The sequence below is a fragment of the Desmodus rotundus genome, chromosome 9 (assembly GCF_022682495.2).
Source record: "Desmodus rotundus isolate HL8 chromosome 9, HLdesRot8A.1, whole genome shotgun sequence".
Taxonomy (NCBI): Eukaryota; Metazoa; Chordata; class Mammalia; order Chiroptera; family Phyllostomidae; genus Desmodus; species Desmodus rotundus.
In genome coordinates, this window is record NC_071395.1 from 77,053,080 (window position 1) to 77,075,214 (window position 22,135).

Here is a 22,135-nt window from a genome sequence, read left to right on the forward strand (position 1 = left end):
ATCCATCCCGGCCTCGCCTCAGGCCTTTCTCGTTCTCCGGAGGCCGCTCTTCCTTCCCGCAGTCGCAGTTCCCGCCTAGGATCTTCCGCACCAGCTGGGCCCCCTGGAGGAGGGGCGTCTAGCTGGTTCCAGCCTCTTCGGTCGCCGAGCTCCCGGACCGCCCCCCGCGCCAGTTGCCAGGGAGCGGTTGCCATAGAGCTGAGCAGTTGTCCGCGTGCGCAGGCGGAAGTCCCGGATTGAGGCGCCGCCATTTTTGCTGCTCGGACGCGGAGCGAGAGGCTGAGAGAGTCGGAGACGCTATCCGCTTCCATCCGTCGCGCAGACCCTGCCGGAGCCGCTGCCGCTATGGATGATCGGGAGGATCTGGTGTACCAGGCGAAGCTGGCCGAGCAGGCTGAGCGATACGACGGTGAGTTGGGGGGTCAACCGGGGGCTGGAATTCTCGGACCCTCTGCCGCCGCCCACAGAGACTGGGAGCAAGAGACAAAATGGCGGCATCGTCTCGAAGCCTGGCCCGGGGACGTGGATTCGGGGAGCAGGAAATGGCCTTTGGTCTCCGGGAGCGGTGGGAGGCCTCAGGCTTAGGAATTTGACCCCTTAAGTGTCCTCAGCTGCAGACACTCGCCAGCCCAGAGGCACAGGCGATGGGGTGGAGGAGTTGGTTGTAAAATGGCGGCTGGGGGGGAGGGCGAGTCCCCCGGCGAGGGAGGGGGGAGGAGATGGCGGGTGCCGTCTCGGAGCGAGCAATTCTCCGGGGAGCTTCTGGCCGGTCTTGGGATGTGGAGAACAATTGAGTGGGGTGATGGGGGGAGAAACACCCGCCACACGGGGGAGAGTGGCGACCAGGAGCTGTAACGCGGGCGCCTTTCAGGGAAATATGGCGGTTGGGGGCGGTGGCTTTTCCCCGGAGGCCCAATGTGGGGCGGCGGCTCTGGAGTCTCACAAAGGAGAAGCCGAGCGAGCGGAGGTCTTCTTTGGGCTTGGAGTGGGAGCAGCCTTGAATGAGGCGGTGGAAGGGGAGAGGGCTGGAATCACTGCACATCATCCTTGGGCGGAGGCTGAGATGCTGCGATCGTGTGTCTCCCGTAGGCCGGCATACCTCGTAGTGAGGGTTTACGTTCACCCTCGCCTGCTTCGGGGGGGGGGCGTCTAGAAAAACCTTCCTCACGCCCCCTTTCCTTGGACTTTCCCCGGAGAGTTCGAAGTGCCTGTAATTGTTTTGTGTCTCCGTAAGCCGTGAGTTCTGGTGGGTAGAACAGTGACCAGGAAACAAGGAGCCCGTGATTCGTAGTCCTTTCCCAGTGCCTGTGTCAAAATAATGACTTGGCTGTTTCCACGCACCATTGTGACAAATGGAGAAAGACCTGTTGAAAAATAAAGTTATTTCAAATAATGTTTAGTAACTGCATTTGGGTTGACTCTCCGGGCTTGGAATGCACATTCGTAGCTCATTTGGGATCTTAATTTAGCCCAAGCACTCAGCTGAGGTTTGGGTTTTGGGATTTTGAATATGGGGGGGGGGGTCCCATTCTCCCCATTTGGAATAAATGATTTTATGTACAGATGTGAACAGTTCTTCTTTGTTCATTGCTTCTTGACTATAAAGATTCTTTCGTCATTTTCCACAACTTTATCGAATTGCCCATTGTTTCTGTGTAGTGAGTTCAGGCTGCTGCTTTTTAAAAATTGCCCCTCCCCCCGTTTTGGATCGAGGTACTTGAATTACCCCCACATCCGTTAAAATGTATTATAAACACAAAAAATCATATATGTGGTTTCTCTGGTTTTAATGCTCTTGGGACATGCATGGTTGGAATCAAGGGCCATTGATCTCTAGGTTTTTCTTAACTACTAAACCACTTATTTTTCAAAATGTTCCGTAGGACCGTTGCTTTCCTTGAATGGTTGTCACGTGAATAGCCTCAGGGCTAATACCATACATTAGGATTCAGGAATTTGCAAATTAGGAGAAAAGGATTTGAACTCAAACTTGGGGAAGATACTGCACTAAATTTTGTTTTGTAAGTCCTTAAATTGCTATTTGTATTGAATAAAGTTCCTGTTGAGAGGGGGAGGGGAGTGAGATGGGAAGTACAGCTCAAGGTCAGATTTGTCTTTATTTCAGTGTTAAAAAGTCAAACACAAGTAGGTATCCTCTTAATGCAAGTTTTTTTTCTTTTCTTTCCCCCCCTCATGTTCCAAATAGGTTCCCCTCTTAGTCTGCTAGTGCCCTTGGGAGGAAACTTGAAATTATATTTGAATACTTTCTGTTATGTAGGGATTTTAGGCTCTGATAACCAAAAAGGACATGGAGGAAGATTTTTTTTTAAACTTGTTTTAAGAACTGATTTGGAAACTCATGACTGTAGTTTCCAAAAACGTGACAGTTTAGTGATAATCATATTTTGGGATTGAGTGCCGAGGATTTTTTACCAAATCTGTTACTGGTTATTCAACATAGCACTCTGGATAGAGCCACATCATTACATGCACTTGGGTTTCTCCTTCAGAATCTAAGGGGGGAAGGAGATCGGCTGTACCAGGTAGAGAGGAACTCTTGCGATTGTTGGGCACAAGGTAGAGAGGGATTCATGGGAAGGGAAGAAGAGGAAGACAGTTATCAGGAATCAGACTACCTGTGTCCACTCCTTTATTGGGTATAGTAATTAAGTGTTTGTGGTGACAAAGAAATGATCCCATAGTTTTAGTCACACATTCATCAAGTGTGTTGAAAGAAGGTGAGAGAGTGTTTGAATGACTTGGTTTTGGGTACTTGGATATAAATACTGATTTTTTCTCATTGTTCCTGCAGTACCTTCATCTTTTATTTCACATGCTGTGTTGAATCTAATACTTAAACTTTCTTGTGGCATCAGTTAACTCTACCCTGGGGAATTTGAATTAATTTGTATGATTTATTTAAAGGTACTGGAGCCCTGCCTGGGTAGCTCATACACCTGGAGGTTGCCGGTTTGAACCTTGGTCTGGTCGGGATGCATACAGGAGGCAACCAGTGCATGTTTCTCTGTCGCATGTGTTTCTCTTTCTTCCTCCCCCTTCCTCTCTCTGAAGTCAGTAAACATATTGTCGGGTGAGGATTTTTTAAAAAGCGCTGGAGGAAGAATTAAAATGTGTTCAGAAAAAGAACAATTTTGAGATAACAGATAGGAAATACCGAGGTTTGGAGCTACAGCTGTTCACCTTGAAGATTAAATCTAGTGTCGCATCACTTAAGTAGTCTGAGGGGTAGTTTTTATAGCATTCCTAGACATGTTAAGGAAGTCTGTGGCCTTACAGCATTCCTGAACTAACTCTTACGGTCCCGTCTATGTGAACCACGGTAAAGTAGAGAATATGGGGGCAGGGGGACAGTGAGTACTTTTAACATTTTGTGAGAGTAGAGGGGTCAGCATACACTCACTGCCTTTGGGTTTGTGGGGTAGTTGCTGGTTTTGTCATTTCACCTTGATGTGATGCTTGGCTCCATATAAGTTTTGATGGTCACTTTTGATTCACTCTGTATGAATGTATCAACATGAGGAATACATCTGTTCGAGTTACTGCTTAGAGCCATTCTGTAACAATACCACAGCCTCATCTCTATGAGTTAAAAAAAAAAAAGGTTAATTATCAATTCTTGAGTGTAGGGCAGTAATTTTATTGCTATTTTATTTAATGTTGAAATTAATTGCTATTTCAGTTAATGGAGTTAACTTTATTGAGTGTATTTTTTTTCCTTACTAAGTATAAGCAGAATTGGCTAACACAATTTTTAAAATCCCTCCTACTGGTAGCTTTTAGTCTTCATATTTAAAGCAGATGCTTTTCTTGTGTATACCATAGACTTTTGTACAGTATTGTGCATACTTCAATCTATTATGTTGGCTTACAACACTAGAATATAATGTAATCATGAATCATTGCAATTTGAGTCAAATTCTTACTACTGTGGACATTCTTAGACACCCATTTTCAACTTTATATGAAAAGATCCCAATTTGAATGCTAGTAGGGGAAGAATACTTCTGGCAAGTATTAAACTGAGCAAAATACGGATTCAGTAAGTACAAGGAAACATGTTGGAAGTCTGTATTAACAGGCTTTTTTAATCCTTTCATAGCTTGGTCAAAGGAATATGTTTTAAAAATTTCTGTAACCTGGTATAACAAGTGAAGTTTCTGCCCAGTGTAGTATTGTATCTAATTTTACAGATAAGGTTTAAATTTGTAAGAAGCCTATCTGAAAGCATATATAATATATTTTTATTTTTTATTCAATTACAGTTGTCCCATTTTTCCTCCATTACACTCCCCTGCCCTACCCACCCCAAGAAAGCATATATATATAATATATATATGTATGTATATAATCATTTAAAAGATCTTGCTAGTTTATTTTTTTAGAAAGAGGGAGAGAAACATCAGAGTGCTTGGCCTCTCACACTCCCCCACCTGGGGACCCAGCCTGCAACCCAGGGGTGTGCCCTGACTGGGAATTGAACCAGCGACACTCTGGTTTGCAGGCTGGTGCTTGATCCAGTGAGCCATACCAGCCAGGGCCATATGTGTGTGTATATATATATATGTATGTATTTTAAAAGAGGGCCGTAAGGCTTGTATTGCCAGGCTTTTACCTTATATTTAAGAAAAGTGTGTATTTGAATAGTAATGACAGTCAGGATAAAATTTAAAATTTTAATTACATAATGCCATATATATAGAGAGAACTTATCTCTGCACAGACAGCATTCACAAAAATTTTTACTTATTTCATATAACATTGGTGTGGGCCATTTCATGTTTCAGGAAAGTGAATTTGAGAATATTTAGTGATTTAGCTCCCTATATCTCATGACTAATTGGCTAGTAAATGGCAAGGCCAGAAATTGTCTTTCAGACCAGATAAGTATTTTCTCCTGAGCCACTCAAAAAAGACCTATGTGTAATTAAGATGGTGCCCTGGGGGTGGTGGTAGAACTGCATATGTCTTTAGCAGTTACTTCAAATAATATGTCTTTGTGTTTCTGACTGACTAGTATCTATCAAAATAGTAGATAAAATATCTTCATACTTTTCCAAAAAACCATCTCAAGGCACAGTGAATTTAGAATGAGGATTTTAGGTAATTTCAGAATGTTTTCTTGTATACAGTTTCTTTGGTTTATCACAGTGTCTGTATTGGGATATGGCTAAGGCCATGCATTTCTGTAAAGTGCTTTTGAAACATTTCCCCCTTCACCTTTGTCTTAATGGATTTAGCCCTTAAGTTACTGATGTAAATGTAAAACTTAGGGGGAGAAAGGTTGGTGAATGATTCACAAATGTTCTAAGCAGTAGCCTAGATAGCTGTCAAACAGTCTCCATTAAGGGTTAGTGAGGAACAGCAACAGAAAATAGTTTACTGTTTTTTTTAAAAAATTTTATTTAGCCCTGACTGGTGTGGTTCAGTGGGTTGGGCATTGTCCTGGAAATCCTAAAGGTCAATGCTGGTTAGATTCCTGTTCAGGGCACATGTCTGGGTTTTGGGCCAGGCCCTGTGTTGGGGGTGTGCTAAAGGCAACCAATCAGTTGGTTCTTGTGCACGTGGTGTTTCTCTCACATTTGATGTTTCACTCCCTCACTTCGTCTGTCCCTTCCCCTCTCTCTAAAAATAAATAAAATCTTCAAAAAAATTTTAAATTTATTGATGAGAGAGAGGGGGGGAGACACATGTGTTGGTGGTTCCACTTTTTATGTGTTCATTGGTTGATTCTTGTATGTGCCCTGACCAGGGATCAAACCCACAACCTTGGTGTATCTGGACAGTGCTCTAACCAACTTTGATACACGGTCAGGACTGTTTACTGTTTTTGAAATGGTTAGTTAACAGTTTGATACAGTTACATACTGATACCCAAGTTGACAAGTTGGTTTGTCAACATAACTTTATGGTTTGAACTCATTAAATATTCATGCCAGTCACATTCCTAAAACAATTTCAGAAGCTCATTTAAATTTACTAAATTGTATTGTAAAAGTCTGTTTTTTTCTATAAAGTAACACATTTTTCATTTTCATCAATAATTTTATTGATTTGGATATTTTGAGTATGTTGGCTATCTCCTGTGTGGTATATGCTTGATTGACCTCAGTTATGTCTCAATTTGATTGCTGTCGACTTCAACTGGTCTACCCGACTGTGTAGCATCATCCAGTGAGAAATCTCCAGCACCAAACTTTGCAAACCACTCCTGACACGTTCCATCAGTCACAACACCTTCTTCACATACTGTGTCTTTTTTTTTTTTTTTGCATTTGTTGCGTTTTTACCTTTGTTGAAATAATAAAGCATAATATGCCAAAAATGTTGTGTATTTTCTTTGACCTTCAAAATTAAAATGGCTACACAACAATTCACCAATTTTGATAAGTTTTTAGAAAATGCATGCTGGTATAACAGTTGTCACAATACAATCTAACAGTTGTTTCAAGTGAACGTGTTAAAGACAATTAAGTGTTATTAGAACCATCTTATGGAAAAAAACAAACGAACTTTTTGGCCAACCCAATAATAACAAGAGCCATAAATAATAAAAGGGTCATAATTTATTATCCAAATCTAGATACAGTGAAATGAAGGGGTACCAACTTACAATAGTGCTGTATGTGTAAACTGGGATTGTCCTGAGCTGCAAACTTGCCTCTGTAGTCAACTTATTTTTAAGGCCATTTGTTACTACTGGTTGTCTTGTTTAGAAATTCATAAAAAAGTTTCCTAAGCTTTGTCCATCCCTCTACCATAGAGATACCTTACATCTAAGTCCTCAGATTGGTTTTCTTTCTTAAATGAAGTCAACATTTGGCAGAACTTAAGACCGATTAGAGGCAAAGTGAAGGATTTCCTCCTCCTCCTCCTAGTCCTCCAAATAGGAACTGGAAAAGCCAAGGATATGGTAGTTTGCTGAAAATAGAACTTGCTGGCATATGGAGTATAGTCACTGAGTGATACTGTGAAAGCCAAGTATGTTGGTTTTATGTATGTCTACCTTGAACAGATCTGTGTTTAAAAATACTTGACTTAGCCCTGGCAGGGTGGCTCAGTTGGTAAGAGCGTTTTGTCCTCATAAACTAAGGTTGTGGGTTTGATCGCTGGTCAGGGCACATACAACAATCAGCCAATGAATGTATAAACAGGTGGAACAACAAATAGATATTCCTCTCTCTCTTTCTCAGATCAACAAAGAAAAAGAAAAAATACTTAGGTCTTAGTGTCTGTCCTAAGCTCAGACCTTTTCCCCCAAATGCATTTTTACACTCCCGTCCATACTTTGTTATGACTATCCTTTTAGACCATCAAAGCCTGTGTAGTTTAGAAAACAAATGACCATGATCCTGGTTTATCTTTTTTGAAACTTAATCTTGACTTTATTACCCTTCTTCCAATGATCCATCACAATAGCTGGGCAGATCTGTCATTGGTAGGCTTGATTTGTGATGAGGTCAGGATTTTTTCTAGCTGAAGCAATATGAAAAGTGTTTTAACTTTTTGTTTATGTATAACATTCAAAGGAGACATATTACACTATGAATAAGAGTAATTGACTCAATATTTTGTAAGATGCAAAGGCCTTGAAATCACCTGAATTTATTGTTTGTAGAATGGGGATTAATGATGCCTGCCTTGCCTGCTAATTTACCGGGTTGTTGTGAAATTGTGAGGTTTTGTAAACTGCAAAGAATAATATTGGACAGGTAGCATTATTATTTGTGAGAAATTCCCATTCAATGTGAATGATGAAGTAAATGTCTTTGCTGTTGACTTACTGTGCTCAGATTGGAAGATAACCTACCTTTTTTGAGTTTTTCTTAGCAAGTATATTCATGAGTTTAGTCTATAAGTTATGTTTATGTAAATATGGGTAATTTTCAAAATAAAATTATTAATCTTCTATTGGAAATTTGCATATTCAGAAAGTGAAGGTTGTTTAAATATATTCCCAAGCAGTATAATCTATACTTTGGCCATGTTGAGCTGATATGTAGTTCTTTTGATACTAATTCCAGGTTAATTTTCAAGAGACTAACACCTGTTGTCTGAATTTGGGGTGAAAGGTTCCATAGTATGAAAATGCTCAAGTAAATCAGTGTTAAAATATTTGCATGTTAGCAGTCCCAGATTACTAAGAAAGCAGTCATAGCACACCTGTACAGATCCCCTCCCTCCCCCGCCTCTCGCAACTGAAAGAAGTATTCCTATGAAACCTTTCATAAGCTGAAATGGCTTAAAGCAGGGGTGTCAAACCCATTTTCACCCGAGGGGTCACATCAGCCTCGTGGTTGCCTTCAAAGGGCCGAATGTAATTTTAGGACTGTATAACAGTTAAGTGAGAGCTCAGCGCTGCCACCAGGTAGAAACAAGGTGCCAGGTTGGGTAAAACAAGGTGGAGGGCCGGATGCCTTGTGTTTGCCACTTGTGGCTTAAAGTAAAGAAGCAATTACCTTAGGACCCATTTTGCTAAGGGATGTACAAAATAAGTGGAGAACGTTTGTAGACACGCTTCAAAGCTTATGGTGGTTTGATGCTGACTGTAGGTCACAGAAAGGAGCTTGTCTCTGCTCTGGGTGTGTATTGCCTCTAATGGCAAGTGCTGAGTGTTCTTTTTGCTTTTCACCTTTTTCCTAAAAGTGAAAATCCTCTTCGATTTCTTTCATTTAGTGAAGATAGCTACTAGTAATGTAAGTCTTTCTTACATTATGAGAATTATTTAAAGATTTTTATTTACCTTTAGAGAAGAGGGGAAGGGAGAAAGAGGGAGAGAAACATCAAGAGATACATTGATCAGTTGCCTCTTGTATGCCCTGAACTGGGGACGTGGCCCACAACCGAGGCAAGTGCCCTTGACTGGGAATCGAACCAGCAACTTTTCAATTCCCAGGATGGTGCTCAATCCACTGAGCCACACCAATGAGGGCATAATAATGTAAGTCTTCCTTAAAAGTGAAGTGGTGTTGCTTTGGCCAGGTGATTAAATTGGAATGTCATCCTTTTCACCAAGAGGTTGTGGATTGGATCCCTGGTCCGGGCACATACCTAGGTTGTAGGTTCAATCCTTAATTGGGGTGCATACTGGGTGTTTCTTTTCCCTTCCCTCCCTTTCTTCTCTCTAAAATCAATCAACATGTCCTTGGGTGAGGGTTAAAAAATAAAAAAGGGAAGTGTTAACATGAACTTTCAAAACGGGGAATACCTGTACAGTAACTGATTTTGTGGAATGTGGTTCTAAAGGTTTCGCATAAGCCCTGGACAGTGAGTGAGTTCTGATCAGTAGAAAGCTACCAATTAATACTACTTAATCTATGGTGGTTAGTCTTTTAAGGATTTTCTAGGACCTTGGACTGGTTGTGAGCACTTTTATGTTGTAGAATGTTAAATGTCCTGTTTAAGAATTTGTGTGATTTTATTTGATCAAAATAAATTAAATTGTAAATTAGTAAAAACTTATAATAGGATTACCATGGAAATTTCAAAACATTGTGTACTCTTTGACTAGAAAATATCACTTATAACAGCTGTGATTTTGTTTTTAAAGATTTTTCCAAAAAGTATTAATACAAAATATTTTTCTTTGTAGAGTGAGCATTTTTTCTCTACAACTTTTAAATGTACTACTATAAAAGTGAAGTATTAATTGGGGTTTCTTAGCTGTTCAAAGACTTAGAGAAATAAGTAACATAGAATAAATAGTATAACTCTTCTCCTGAACTGTATAGGGGTTATATCTGTTTCTTTTTTTTCCTGTTGTATTCCAAAGCAAAGTTTTCAGATGTTTTGTTTTCTAATACTACTAAAACTATGAAAAGAGATTTAGACTTTGGGCTCTTTTTCTTTTTTTACCCCCTCATATATCAGTGTCCTAGGTCACTTACCCTCCCCCCCCAACCTCTTACTACCTCATTTCCTTTGTACTACAGCTAAACACATTTGGCTGCCTGACAGAGTATCTTCTTAAACTCTAAGGGGAGAAATGTTAGTTTTGATGAAAGGGAATTTCCTTCCTGTTCCCCAGTTTTGAGACTCATGGGGATGATACCTTTCTGCATTCAGAACTGTAGAACCTGCTGCATCTTTCTTCTTAGGCCTTTGTTGACCATTACCTTTCCTCATTTCAGAATGCTAATGCCAATCTTTAGTCATTTTGGTCTTTACCTTTTATCCTTGTTTATCACACTGCCTTAATGGTTTCCCAGTTTAATTTTCTCCATTTCTAAAAGCTAAAAATTTTGGAACACTAGCAGTATCCTGTTTTAGTGGTCTGTTTCAGTTCTGCATGATTTTGAAGACATTAGGAGAATGTTCGGCTTGCTCTTTCTGTGTGTGTGTGTGGACAAATGTTTTCATTTCTCTTAGGTATTGTACATGAGCTTGGATATTCTGGGTCTTATGGTAACTCAGTTTAAACTTTTGAGGAGCAATTTTTTTAAAGCAGTTTACATTTTTACAGTGTACAAGGACTTGGTCTTAGTCCATTCAGATTGCTCTAACAAAATATCACAGACTGGGTAGCTTATAAACAACAGAAGCTTATTTCTTACAGTTCAGGAAGCTGGAAGTTCAAGATCATGGTGCCAGCAGATTCGGTGTGGTGGTTGGTTAGGACCTACTTCCTGGATAATAGATGGTGCCTTTTTGTTGTGTTCCCCTCATGGTGGAAGGGCTCTGGTTTGTTATTTTAGAGATTAAGTCTGGGTAGACCAGGTAGACTTACTTCACTAGCAAGATGTGATTTAAAGTATTAAAATATATTTTTTATTTCTGTTTGATATTATTCAGGTTTTTAAGCTTAAAAATCTGAAACTGATTTTAAAAATTACTGACACTTGTAAATCACAGGAATTTAGGAGGACAAACATTACTAAAAATAGTAGCTGTGGTTAAATTGCATTAAAATGGCTTGAGCAACTTGGATATTTTCCAGTTCAAGTATTCAGTACTGCATATATTCCGCATTTTCAATATAAATGTATTGTATATATACATTGTATATACTCATGGAAAATTCGAGAAGTCAAAGATGGGAAGAAAACTTACAGTACCTGGTATTTTTTGTGCAAAAGTTTTTTGTCTTACTGTTTTGTTTTATGTACATCTTTATCTGATTTTGCTTAATTTTATATTATGGACATTTTTCTGATATCATGGACTGTTTGTAAATATTTTTATTGGCTATGTAACATACTAATTAAACTATACAAGTTTTTTGCTAGAATATTCCTAGTAGTACTGCAATGAAACATATCCAAAGTGTAATTTTTTGTAATTTTTGGGTTGCTTAAGAGACATTCTGAGCAGTGTGGAAAATTTCTGGTCAAAGTGAACCTAAAGGTTTGGCTTGTGTGCTCCCATTGTTCTCTTTTATAGTACCACCAGCTTACGAATATATAGTACATAACTTTTTGTTGCAAAAACAGATATTTAAAAATTTTAAACTTTAGTTAAAATGTGTACACATTTTCCCACTCCTGTTTTATTTTTTATTACAAAAGTGAAAATTAAGTGTAAAAACAAAGCTACAGCTGTATCAAGTAAATACTGACAAGTACTCTGCCCTTCCAGAAATATCTGTTAACAATTTGAATATACTTTCAGAACTTCTCTTTGGTCAAGTACCAGTGCGTTTATAAACAAAAACATACCTATCATCATCATCATCATCATCCTTCACCTGAGGGCATGTTTTTCATTGCTGAGAGAGAGAGAGAGAGAGAGAGAGAGAGAGAGAGACATAGATGCTAGAAAGAAGCATTGATTGGTTGCCTTCCATAGGAGGCCTGGACTGGGGATCAAACCCCCAACCTAGGTATGTGCCTGAAGCAGGAATCGAACCTGCATTCTTTCAGTTAGGGGACGATGCTCTGACAAACTAAGCCACTTTAGCCAGGGCCATCCCTGATATTATTGACTCCAACATGCTGTTGGTATAACATGCATTATTATTTTACATAATACTAATAAAGATAAATACTTCCAGTTGCACCATGACAAACTATTGACTAAAAAAATTTGAATTTCAGAGATGCTTAATGCGAATAAGTTTCCTAATGTGGGTAATATATAATGTGTTCTTTCTTAGAAGTAATACATGTATTGTTGAGCAACATGCCTTTCTTTCAGTGAAACATTGTGAACATTAAAAAAACCCTTGAAAAACAAAATTGGACCATTTTAGCCAGACTAATATGAAAACTTTAAAAATGTGTGGTTTTGCTCTGGCTGGTGTGGCTCAGTGGATTGAGTGCAGGCCTGCGAACCAAAGGGTTGCCGGTTTGATTCTTGGTCCAGGGCACGTACATGCCTGCTGTGTGGGCCAGGTCCCCAGTAGGGGGCCCACAAGAGGGAACCACACATTGATGTTTATCTCCATCTCTTTCTCCCTCCCTTCCCCTCTCTCTCAAAATAAAATCTTAAATAAATATAAGTAAAATATTTTTTAAAAAGGAATTTAAAAAAGAAATCAAAAGGAAACTTACATTAAACATCTCTAAAATCCAAATTTTTTTCTTAGTCAATTGGTTTGTCATGGTGCAAATGGCAGCATTTATCTTTATTAATGTTACGTAGAATAGTGATGCATGTTATACCAATAGCATATTGGAATCAATAATATGAGGGATGGCCCTGGCTAATGTGGCTGAGTGAGTTGGAGCATCATCCCCTAACCAAAAAGTTTCTAGTTCGATTCCTGCTTATCAGGGTGACTCTATCTTTAGAAAAAACTTCCTATAGGGATTTTAGTGTGCAGCTAGGGTTGAGGACCACTGGAATAGATCATTGTTTTTCAAATGCTTGACTGAATTAGAATTACTGTGGGTGCTAATTAAAAATTTAGGCTTTTGGTCCTGGCTGGGTCACTAAGTTGGTTGGAGCCATTATCCTGTACACCAAAAGGTTATGGATTCAGGCCCCCCCCCCCCAATCAGGGCACATGGTAGGTTGTGGGTTTGATCTCTGGTTGAGGTGCATACAGTGGGGCAACCCATTGGTGTTTCTCACATCGATGTCTCTCAAAAGTCAGTAAACATATTGTCAGGTGAGGATTAAAATGTTTTTAAAAATTAAGCTTTTGGTCCGTACTCTACATTTTTTATTTTATAATTTTTAATTGAATTTATTGGCATAACTGTACTCTGAATTTAATGCTTATCTCTGGATATACAGCTAGGTTTGCCTGATTGACCTTGTAAAGGTTTTGTCTAGAGGCCATCTCAGCTGTTTTTTTTCCAGCAGTCAGGGAATTGCCAGGAATCTGAGTTTGAGAGTATTTGAATCTCTATGGCATTACTGCACTCTTTTCTGGTTTTGTCTAACAAAACTTTCTAACAAACAATGGTTAATAATTATGTGGATGTATTTGCCCAAGTATAGTATTAGAGGGTATACTACTGTTTTGTAGATGAATAAATATTTAATATAACCTTAGATTAATTTATAAATGTTAATCAGGTTTAACCTGATTAAAAAAAAATAATTTTAGGGGAAGGGAGGGAGAAAGGGAGCAAAACATCAATGTGTGAGAGATGCATCAGTTGGTTGCCTCTCAGATGCCCCCAACTGGGGACCTGGCTTGCAATCTAGTCATGTGCCCTGACTGGGAATTGAACTGGTGACCGTATAGTTCGCGCTCAGTCCATTAAGCCACACCAGCCAGGGCCCTTACTGATTTCTTAGTCTTTCCATAGCTTGTTGATTTGTCACTTTTCCTTGTTTCTTCCTTGTATTTTTATATTCTATTTTGATGAGTTGATATGTTTAGGAATTCCCTTCGTCTCCTTCAGAAGCATTCCTAAGGATTTCTCTTACAAGTCCATTCTTGGACTTTGTAATCAACAGGTATTTATTTAGTATGTCTTGGGAATGAGTTTCCCTTTCTGAATGATAATTTATGATAATAACTACTATAAAGGAGTTTGAAGACTTAAGGAGAACTGTGGCTTAAAATAAGAATTATCCTTACCAAATTCTGTGATACAGGAATTTTAGAGAAGAACTGAGGGCATTATGGGCTGTAGCTGTTAGGGAAAACTGTCCTACATCCTCTTCAATTACTGTGTGCGTGTGTTTTTATCTTAAAAGACAGGCAAGCAAAGAGATGCTTTTAACACATTATCGACTTCCTATTATGTGCCAGAGAATTTACTACGCAATCTCATTTTAACTTTCATAACTAAGTGAGAGGTATCTCCCAAGTTGTAGGTGAGGAAACAAGCTTGTGAAGGTCAAACAGCATGTAATTAAACACATAAGATGGAATGAAAATCTAATCTGAATATTTTTGGCTTATAAAGCTGGTGTTTTTCAACCATGCTATGTTTCACAAAGTGTGTGTGTCTTTTGGTCTAAGAAGAGTACAAATGTAGGTAGATATGACAAGAATGGCAAAAGTGTTACTAGAATAGAAAAGAACCTCTTTAGAGAGGCTTCCAGACCGCTTTTATTTCAGTATCCTGTTTGTTTCTTTCATAGTACTCAACACAAAATGTACTTAGATGTCAGTTTATTAATCTTGTTCACTTTAAGCCATTAAAACCTTTGCTCTAAAAATCCCATGAGTGGCTTCCAATCTTGCCAAACTGTTGACTTCAAATTATTCCCTTATAACTTCATTTTTAACACAACTCTTAAGATACATCTCATAACATTTTTCTGGTTTTACCTAAACATAGCTAGTGATTACTGCTATGGCATTTCATTTTCATAGGAAAATATGAGTGATATATTTCTCTTAAAGCTACAGACTTAAGGTTTTTATTGCATCCTTAGATCCTTTCCACATTAGTTACTATTGGAATTAAAGTATAATAGCTGAATTAGAATTTTGAGTAATGTAAAAATTTTGTTTTAGCATCCCATAGAGCTCTTAAGAGATTTGGAAGCATACCCATAGAAGTGCAGATAGCCTTGTGAAGTGATGATGGTATCACAAACTTGAGCAGACGTAAAACAGCTGAATTGTGTATGATAAAACTAAAATTGTCAAATTTGTCAGGGATTTAATGTTTAACCATCAAGATCAGTCAGTTTGGCTGAGAATGGTTTTGTAATCAGCTTAATCTGATGGATTCATTGGAGTGTAGCTCTGTCAGAAATCATGTTCCATAGGTACCTTAACCGAATTTTTTTTTCTTTATTTTATTTCTTATTTTTTTTGCTGGGTAGGGATGGAAATGATGCCTCCAGGAAACTTTGACTTAGAGGAAATAGTTGTTTCCCTAAGGTAGGAACACAAGAGTAGCAGGAATGAGAGTGCTGACAGGAAAGGTTGCTGTGGCCACAGAGGAGAAAAATAATGATTTCAAATTTTGGGGAGTGGTTGCTCAAGTGTGATTAGCTAGACTGGCATGGAGGAGTGGGGCAGGGATTGGGCTTTGGGTTAGAGTCTCTCCCCAGAGACATTTAAGATCACCTGGAATAATGGCAGTCAAGACTGCCCGCGCTTAACTGAATTTCTTTTATGGATAACCTATAATAACTGCCCTTAAAATTGTTATAGTCAAATTTCTTTTCCATGCTTTATGGTACAAAAGTGATATCTCCAGTAGAGTATTTGTTAGTGTGATAGAGCAAATACTTTCTTCAAAAGAAATTTAATTGCTATCTATATATTCCTAAGTGTTAACAGAGTCTTTACTACCAAGATATTTGGATCTTTTAGAAACCTGAATGTTGTCACTGAATTGTTTGCGAATTGACAGTGTTTAGTGATTTTCCAAATTTGCTTAGCTAGTAATTTCACTCATTCCTTGGAGGTTAAGTCCATCAGATCGTTCGAAAGCAACATAACATCTGGACATTGACATACAGAACTTTCTTAGAAATGCCCTTAATGGTTTCATGAGATAGAAGTATCCATGTGAAGACTGCTTCTCTTGTGTAAATCTAGTCAAACAGTTTTTGACTATTAGTTCTTAAGTCAAGATCTGTATGGCATAAATTCCACTTAGATTTAGTACCTTGGATTTTTTTTTTTTTTTATACTCGCTGGAGGACATGCTTACTGATTTTATTGAAGGGGAGGAAGGGGGAGAGAGGAGGAGAGAAATACTGATCCGTTATCTCTCCTACCATGCACCCTGATTGGGGACACACCCTAACGGGAACAAACCCTCAACCTGGGCATGTGCCTGACCAGGAAATTGAACCTGTGATCTTTTGACTCACAGGACACTCCAGCCAACTGAGCCACACTGGATAGGGCTTTAAAATTTTTATTCATTGATGAGAGAGAGATCAGTTTGTTGTTTTACTTAAAAGTGTTTGTTGGTTGATTCTTGTATGTGCCTTGACTAGGGATGGACCCTGAAACCTTAGGGTATGGGGATGACACTAACCAACTGAGCTACCCAGCCAGGGCAGTGTCTTGGAATCGTTCCCTCCAAAAAACTTTCATACTTTTAAAATCAAATACAATAAAAGCAATTTAAACTTGGGACATTTTAAGTTGTTGCTTTGATGCCATTAACCATAGACAAAATTTGTGGTATGTATTATTTGACCGTAGTTTCTTTGTGGATCTAAATAATGTCTGATTTTACTTGTCAGTCCTTGTTTTAAAGTATGGTTTCTGTGTGTGTGTGTGTGTGTGTGTGTGTGTAATATATTGAGACACTATAATGTTTCTGCCATTTTCCCCCCCAACTTCTACTTAGGCATCAGGGTTGTGTTTGGGCTAGTCAAGTGTGAGCAGAAATTACACAGGGGTTGGCAAAAGTAGGTTTACAGTGTGAGTACACAAAAGTTTATTCTTGTTATTACTTAATTATTTTATTGTGTTACTGGTTTTACTATTTTGTATTCTTACTTATAACTTATCTTACATGTAATGATGACTGGTAATTTAATGAACAAGTAAACCTATTTTTGCCCACTCTTGTGGGTGTACCTGTAGAGGCGGTGAAAAACCATTCCTGATTCTTATGTTTCTTACCTTGCTTTTTTCTTTTTTTTTCTCTTTAATTTTTTTGCTTTTCCTTTTAAAAAATGATTTTAGAGAGAAAGAGAAACAATTTATTCATTGGTTGATTTTTATGTGTGTCCTGACTGGGTATCAAACCCACAACCTTGTCATATTGGGGTGATGCTTTAACAAACTGAGCTGTCCTAAGGCTTTTTTTTTTCCCCCTTGCTTTTTTGAGAAGGAAAGCTTCAAATATCAAAAGGTACAACTCCATGATGTAAGACCCTCACTTAGACATTTGAGTGAGAAAGAAACCTTTGTTATGTCAACCCTCTGAGATTTGGGTGGTTATATGGTTTCCAAGCCCACTTGCTTAATCCTTTGGGCATATAGAGTTATCAATCACAGTTCACGACTATTGATTCTTTTTTCTTTTTTAAAGATTTTATTTATTTTTAGGCAAAAGACAAGTGAGAGAGGAAGAGAAACATCAATGTGTGGTTGCTTCTCATGCACCCCCCAACCCCTGGCCTGACATGAAACCCAGGCATGTGCTCTTACGGGGAATCAAACCAGTGACCCTTTGGTTTGCAGGGCGGCATGCAGTCCACTGAGCCACACTAGCCAGGACCTCGACTGTTGATTGTTTAAAAAATGTTTATTGTCTCTTGTGTTTTCAGTTTTGAGATGCTAAGTAGATTATATCCAGGCTTCTCTGCTTTTCATAATATTAAGGGAGGTAGAGTTGTTTCAAAATTATAAGCTTCTCTAAAGATGAATAAAATCATTTTCTGGCTGGTATGTTAAGTATGTGCATGCCATATGAAGGACATTTTGCTTTCATGGCATGCTTTGGAGTATGAATGAATCATAACACTTTCCCCTTCTGTGCATACTTAATTTTCTGGCAGAGATCCTTTTCAGTTGTTGGTTTTCTAAACTGCATCTCTTGAAACTTTAAGTATGCAGATTTTAAGGGAGACATTTACCTGTCCATCCTGAGCTCTTTTATCTCAGGCCTGCTTGTTCTCCCTTTGGTCTTTGATATTGCTGTTCTCCCAGTACTATTGCTGGTACAGGTCTGGGTTTCAGTTTTTTATTGGGACCCCTCTCCCATCCTTCATCCCCCAAATGCAGACGTCAGGGTTTCCTTTGCTGCTGTACTTCTCTTTTTCCCTTTTAGCCCAGAAGACATGCATTTTTCTATGTATGGTGCAATAGCCATTCATCTTATTTTTATTTTGAGGGTAGAAGCAGCAGCAGTCGAGAGACTAGGTGGGGCTGCTTTGGCTCTCTAGAAATGTTATAGGAAAGAAGTGAACCAAGGCAGGGCTGATGTCAGCTCCCTGGGAAGTCAGAGAAAAGGGGGGCCTTGGAGACAGATTCAGGAGGTTAGCACAGGATGAGCTACCACTGCCCATTGCTCCCCTGGTTGCAAGTTTTCTGGAGAACCTTAGAGTTTAGGAGAAAGGAAAATCACTCCAAAAGGAGATACAAGTGGAGGGCATGCTAAGAGTCATTCATCCTTATACAGGGATCCTAGCTCTCAGGATTAACAGTTTCTCTGATAATCATAAAATGGGAACATTCCTGAAGTCTAAACTATTGACACTCCCCTCCTAAGTTTATCTTGCCTTTATCATCAAAGGATAAAATACTATTTTCCTCAGCATCTGGGAAAATAGCTTCAATATGTTTGTTCTCTTACCCTTGCTGTTTTCTTTCAGTGCAGAATGGCTCTTTCTGATGGTGAATCTTTTCTCTTTATTGTATTTATTCTCCTTTTTTGTTATTTTGTGAAATGTTTGTAAGGTAATAATCACGTGATTAAACTCAATGTGAGGGAAAGATGCCAGCATTTTATTGAAAAGTATAGGTCTTATTCTGCCACTTTTAATTTAACAGATCTTTCTCTTTTGAAGAAGTATTCTCATTTAATATTATTATATTTATCTCAGGGAGTAAAGACTTCTCTATATGTCAGTCCAGATGTATGCATATAAAACATACTCTGAAAGATTCCAAACTACCAGTTTCAAACATCCATGCCTGATAACTAATAATTCATCTAGAGATATTTTTTTTAGTGTCTAAATTTTTTAAAAAAAGTATTACTGGTAACACTGTGATATTTTTACTGAAGTGAATTTTATAATTACAAGGTGAGTTAGTTTTATAGAGAGTTTCACAATTTGCAGAGGTATCCTTGCTTTTTTCCCTTGACGTTTTCCCATGATAGTGTTGTGTTACCCCTAAGATAATTTTGCATTCTTTCCATTTGACATGGTGATTTGGGAAACTTGCTTTCATGCAAGCCAGAAACAAATTTATTGTCTTAAGTTTCTTCTCATGTTGGGTCTTTGGAGGAGTTTCTCTTCAACAGTCTCCAGTCAACTGAAGATTGCATTGTCATTATGTCTGTCATCTCTGGATTATTTTTCATTGAGAAGGGGGACTTCAGAGCCACATAGTTCATCATAGCTTTTAAAAAATTATGTTACAATACACATAATTTACCATCTTAACCATTTGTTAGTGTACAGTTGAGTGGTATTAAATGCACTCACATTTTTGTACAGCCATAACTGCTATCTATTCATCTTGTAAGTCTAAAGCTATACCCATAAAACAGTAACTCTCCATTCTCTTCTCCCCTTATCCCCTGGCAACTACCATTATAATTTCTGTCTTTATGATTTTAACTAATCTAAGTACCTCGTGTAAGTGGAATTGTACAGTATTTTGTCTTTGTGACTTCACTTAGCATAATGTCCTCAAGGGTAATTCATGTTGTAGCAATTGCAGAGTTTTCTCCTTTTTAAGGCTGAATAATATTCCATTGTGTGTTTTTATGTGTGTCTTCCTTACACATTTATCCATCAGTGGACACTTGGATTGTTTCCACCTTTTAGCTATTATGAATAATGTTGCTATGAACGTGAGTGTACAAAGGAAACTTAACAAGTGTTGGTGAGAGTATGGGGAAATTGGAATCCTCCTAGATTGCTGGTGATAATGTAAAAATAGTGCAGCCCCTGTTAAAAGTTTGGCAGTTTGTTCTTTGGTTTTCTTTGTCTCTTGCTCTTTCTCACTCTTCCTTGCTCTTTATTGCTCTTTCCCTCCCTCCCTTCCTCAAAAGAGTATATTGTTGGGTCGTATGGCAATACTGTTTTTTACACAGCAACTGTCGCATTTTGCATGCTCATCAACAGGGCACAGGGTCCATTTTTTCCACATCCTCGCCAACACGTTTTCTATTTTATAGTAGCCATCTTAATGGCTATGAAGTGGTAGATCATCATAGTGTTTTAAGTGGAAAATGGAAGGAGCTTGTTTTTTTTCCTTAACTACTTTGCTATGGGAGCTCTTGATTGGGAATCAAATTTGGTTATTGTATAAAGTGGCACTTTAGAAAAAAGATTTTATTTATTTATTTTTAGAGAGAGGGGAAGAAGGGAGGGAGAAAGAGAGGTTGGGAAACATCAACATGTGGTTGTCTCTCAGGTGTCCCCAACCAGGGACCTGGCCCGCATCTCAGGCATGTGCCCTTGACTGGGAATTGAACCAGCTACCCTTTGGTTTGCAGGCTTGCACTAAATCCACTGAGCCACACCAGCCAGGGCTAAAGTGGCACTTTTTTATCTTTTGCATAGATCGCTTTGATGGGCTTATTACCCTGTCCCCGCTCTTTTTTTATACCAAGCAGACACGTGTTTTATATATAAGATAATTTATAACCCTATACTTTTCTGCCTGCCATTTATTGATCATATATAGATTAATTAGACTGCAATATACTAGATTGTCAGAATAGTCACAAATGCCTTGACTCTTGTACTGTATTATGAGATTGTGTTATGTTCTCCTTTAAGTCATTTCATTTATAGGATTTAAGATCAGATTATATAATATTAGGCATTTCATATTTTTAAGTCCAGATGTCATAGTCTTATTAGTTAGTTGGGGGTGTTAATAATGTATAGGTATTTTGTTAAAGTATGATGACATAGGATACCTATACTACATTTCCTTTACATATTTAATGAACTGAGCTCAGACCTTCAAGATGATTCTTCGGATTTCAAGATTTCTTTAGGTCAGATATAACAAAATTTTCTACCAGATAAAACCGGCTACAGCAAAAGTGCCTATTGAAATTGCTGGGAAAGGACTATAGAATCTCTGGTTCCCTCTAGAGGTGATGCTTCAACAGGTTTTGTTTACCTAGGACATGTTCAGTCAAGCCCACCAGAATATATTTCTCAATCTATGAAACATAGTTTTACTCTCATTACTCTTTTTCTTTCTTTCTTTCTTTTTTAAATACTTATTTTATTTATTTTCAGAGGGAGGGAAAGAGTGGGAGAGAAACACCGCTCTGTTGCCTCTTGCACATCCCCAGCTGGGGACCTGGCCTGCAACCTAGGCAGGAGCCCTGACCCAGAGTTGAACCAGCAGTCTTTGGTTTGCAGGCCTGTGCCCAATCCACTGAGCCACACAAGACAGGGCACCCTCCTCGTTCTTTCATCAAGTATGTGTGCCATTTGTGGCATTAAATACTGTTCTTTTCTGGAAATACGAGGACACAGTTCATGCCCTTTTGGGAAGGTAATATTTGATGGGAACACGTTTACAGAATAAGGTGTTTGAGTTTGATCTGGAGGGGTGAATAGTTTCCTAGACAAAGAGGAAAAGGTCATTGACCAACTGATCCATACCTTTACATAAAGCCAAGATCTCTACAGAACCTCAAGTGACTGAAACTTTTTAGGGAACTGTGTGATGCTAAGGCCCTTTCTTACCATGAGTGAACACCTTCAGTGTTCTTGGACTTAAGAATTGGTTTCTGCCCTGGCTGGTGTGGCTCAGTGAATTGAGTGCTGGCCTGAGAACCAAAGGGTTGCTAGTTTGATTCCCAGTCAGGGCACATGCCTGGATTGCCAGCCCAGTTCTCAGTAGGGAGCGTGTGAGAGGCAAACACAAACTGATGTTTCTCTCCCTATCTTTCTCCCTCCTTTCCCCCTCTCTAAAAATAAGTAAATAAAATCTGTAAAAAAAAAAAAAAAGGATTCTGTTTCTATGAGCACTTTACTTGGGGAAATTAGTGAATGCGGTTAAGACCTCTGGCACTTAAGTTTAATTGTCTGGGTTTGAGTTCTGGCTAGTGTGACTTCAGGCAAGTTACTTTTAGCTTTATAGTTTTAC

The 22,135-nt window shown here is 38.7% G+C and overlaps 1 protein-coding gene across 3 annotated transcripts in view; it reads left to right on the plus strand.

Moving 5' to 3' along the window:
• The first annotated feature begins 223 nt into the window (after positions 1 to 223).
• YWHAE (tyrosine 3-monooxygenase/tryptophan 5-monooxygenase activation protein epsilon) overlaps positions 224 to 22,135 on the plus strand; it is a 41,742-nt gene continuing 19,830 nt past the window's right edge. For 2 of the 3 annotated variants that reach the window (XM_045199201.3, XM_045199200.3), the window contains exon 1: positions 224 to 409. In XM_045199201.3, coding sequence (XP_045055136.1) covers positions 350 to 409 — 60 coding nt within the window. In that variant the 5' untranslated portion in view covers positions 224 to 349. The remainder of the gene's footprint in view (positions 410 to 22,135) is intronic. The other variant, XM_024564600.4, reaches the window with a different exon arrangement.